This window comes from Hoplias malabaricus, chromosome X2 (genome assembly GCF_029633855.1).
Source record: "Hoplias malabaricus isolate fHopMal1 chromosome X2, fHopMal1.hap1, whole genome shotgun sequence".
Lineage (NCBI taxonomy): Eukaryota > Metazoa > Chordata > Actinopteri > Characiformes > Erythrinidae > Hoplias > Hoplias malabaricus.
Genome location: NC_089819.1, coordinates 14,135,856 through 14,138,510, shown reverse-complemented (window position 1 = coordinate 14,138,510; position 2,655 = coordinate 14,135,856). Strand labels below are relative to the sequence as shown.

At 35.2% G+C, this 2,655-nt stretch overlaps 1 protein-coding gene across 1 annotated transcript; it reads right to left on the bottom strand.

Annotated features, from left to right (window-relative positions):
- Positions 1-1,438: 1,438 nt before the first annotated feature.
- On the bottom strand, positions 1,439-2,329 carry LOC136676598 (leukotriene B4 receptor 1-like). The gene has a single exon (XM_066653701.1). It carries the CDS (start codon positions 2,327-2,329, stop codon positions 1,439-1,441), a length of 891 nt encoding a protein of 296 aa, XP_066509798.1.
- Positions 2,330-2,655: the final 326 nt, after the last annotated feature.

Below are 2,655 nucleotides of genomic sequence, written 5' to 3'. Positions count from 1 at the left end.
TAGTACCGTACCACATAATAATTTTGACTGTTGTAGTATTTACAAAGACTTTAGCTGAAAAATGTTTAAACTGTTTGTTCAGTTGGATTTACTGTCATTAAATTATTCTTTGACCTGTTTACTGCAATGTTGCATTTTCCCAAATAACAACATAGCATGTAAGCTCAAGGGTGGTCTTGTTCCATGCATGTGGCTTCTTCACTTGTCATGCCATGAACTAGTTTAGTGAGGCCAAAAAATGAAAAAGTAAAAAAGATCCATACATGTGTTCTCAACACAAAATCATTCATTCATTGTTTGTAAATGTTGACGTCTTTGCACAATTTGTTGAGGCCATTGTCTTGTTCTGATATCCATAAAATATGAACAGGTCTGAACTCAGATCACACCTCTGCTGTATTTATGACTAATGTGTCACAAAGACTACTCCCAGATCTTAAGTATTAAATTCTTCTGATAATTCACATTAAAACTTATTGTGGTTCTAAAAGCTAATAATGAGACAAGAGCTAGGAGCTCAGGATTTTCATACCACCTTAAAATCCTCTGTGAGAAAATTCATACTGAAAAGTGTTTACATATCTGTTCAGAAATGTCAGTGATCTGATTTTAAAGGGAATGTTTAAAATTGTGGGCAATCACACTTCTCTCTGGTTGTTTACATTCTGAAGCTAAGCATCTATTAAGGTGGGACAGTTTGTTTGAGGGGAACAAAAGAACTGTTGTTTGTATATGGCTGAAGTTGAACTTGTCTGTAAGATTATATTCACTGTTTGAAATACCGCAGAATCTTATTTGTAAATCAAGTTGTTTAGTTTTCTAGCAGTTAGCTGTCTCCAAACTTTGGAGACATTTCCACCTTAAGTGATCAGAAACAGCAAAAATAAGCAAAAATAACATCTGAATTTTTTTAAAAAAAGTGTTTTTCACGATTATAATCGTGAATTAGATCTTTGTCTGAATCAGTTTTATTTACTATTTAAAGTATTTATTTACTTAATCAGTTATTTAAAATATCCTGAGAAGAATACAATGCTATTTAAGATTGATCAAGTCCATACTATTCTTTCTCAAATGGCCACCGTACTCATCATTGAATGTTTCATTTGTTTCCAACTTACTAATAGTTAACAGCTGAAATCATTCAGACAACACAATCTTTCTAAATATGTGAGGTTGGCTGAAATGTATGAATATCACTGTAAGGAGGATGATCAAATATTACTTTTGAGTAACTTGATAAGAAAACCATATTCACATCAGTATTTCATGAAAAGGTTAAACCTGACTCATACGGACTGTGGTAACAAAACACATGAAAACATTTGGCACCAAAAGCATAATTATTTCAAACAGAAGCAGTCAATAATGTGTGATAAACAGGTGGAATAACGTTGGGCGCATTATGTCGATCAAAGCAGGGTTTTTACACATTGCTCTACCTGTGTTCTAACACAGAGCTACAACGGTGCAATCCTCCGTGAGAGAACGTGTAGAGAAAAGGGTTCACACAACTGTTCAGAAGTTCCAGTGTTTCGACAATTGTGACCAAATAAGTTGTGGTTGTAGACAGACTTTGATTTTTCAGAAACTTTGCAATGATATTTAATATATCAGTAATTACAACTAAGACACCTAAAATGAAGAATAGCACACAGATTCTTGCCACCAGCTTTGTCGTCCTGCTGCTACTATTGAAGGATGTCTCGTTAACCCCTCTGTGAAGACAATAATAGAGAAAAACCAGCAAGAAGAAACAGATAAAAAAGACCAGTATTTCCACAAATGAAACAACTACTTTATCTGTATCATCTCTAAATATTTTGTAACAGTCCTGCAGTCCATATTGTTCAAATCCTACATCATACTCAAGGGGAATATATGAAGATAACACTCCACTCAAGATCCATATCCCACTCAACAAGCCATTCTCTCCTTTTGTTCCAAGTTTAGACAATTTCTGTGGATGGAGCACCTGCAGGAATCTCTGAACACTCATCAGTGTCACACACAACAAACTGCAGTAGAAACACCAATAATCCACATAGGAGATGATCTTACAAGAAGTAGAAACGAAGTTCCAACCATGAAGATTAGCCCAGATCCACATTGGAATAGGAAGGAGATTCAAAAGATCAGAGACTGCCAGACTCATCATCAGTTTTAGGGTGAAGTTGTTCTCCTTCCATTGTTGGATAAGAATCCCCAGTACTGTTAGATTGGCGGGGACTCCCAGCACAAAACACAAACCCAACACAGCACTGCCGGCTGTTTTTACTGGAAAGACTTGTGCGAACAGAGAGGTATTGGAACAATTGACCTGTTGCATGATTCAAGGTTAGAGGCTGATGTGACAGCTGGAGACACCAGTGCAAAGACCAAATTTAAAATATACATATCCCGTGTTCCTTTTTATTCATGCAGTCATAACTATAGTGAAATAAATGTAATTCCAAAGAATATGTTTGCATATGCAAAAATTAGGTTATAATGAACAGTTCTGGTGCAAGGCCCTGTCTAGCATTATAACCTGTTTGACAGGTTAAATAGTAATATAAAGGTTTAAACATTTATAAAAACAGCAAAAATCAGTATACCCCTTTCTCATTCATTGGTTTGTTTGGGTTTTTAAAATTTCTGAATGTCTAACATTTT

Coding starts and splice junctions, on each gene's coding strand:
- LOC136676598 (XM_066653701.1), bottom strand. CDS start 2,329: ATGCAACAGGTCAATTGTTCCAATACCTCTCTGTTCGCACAAGTCTTT.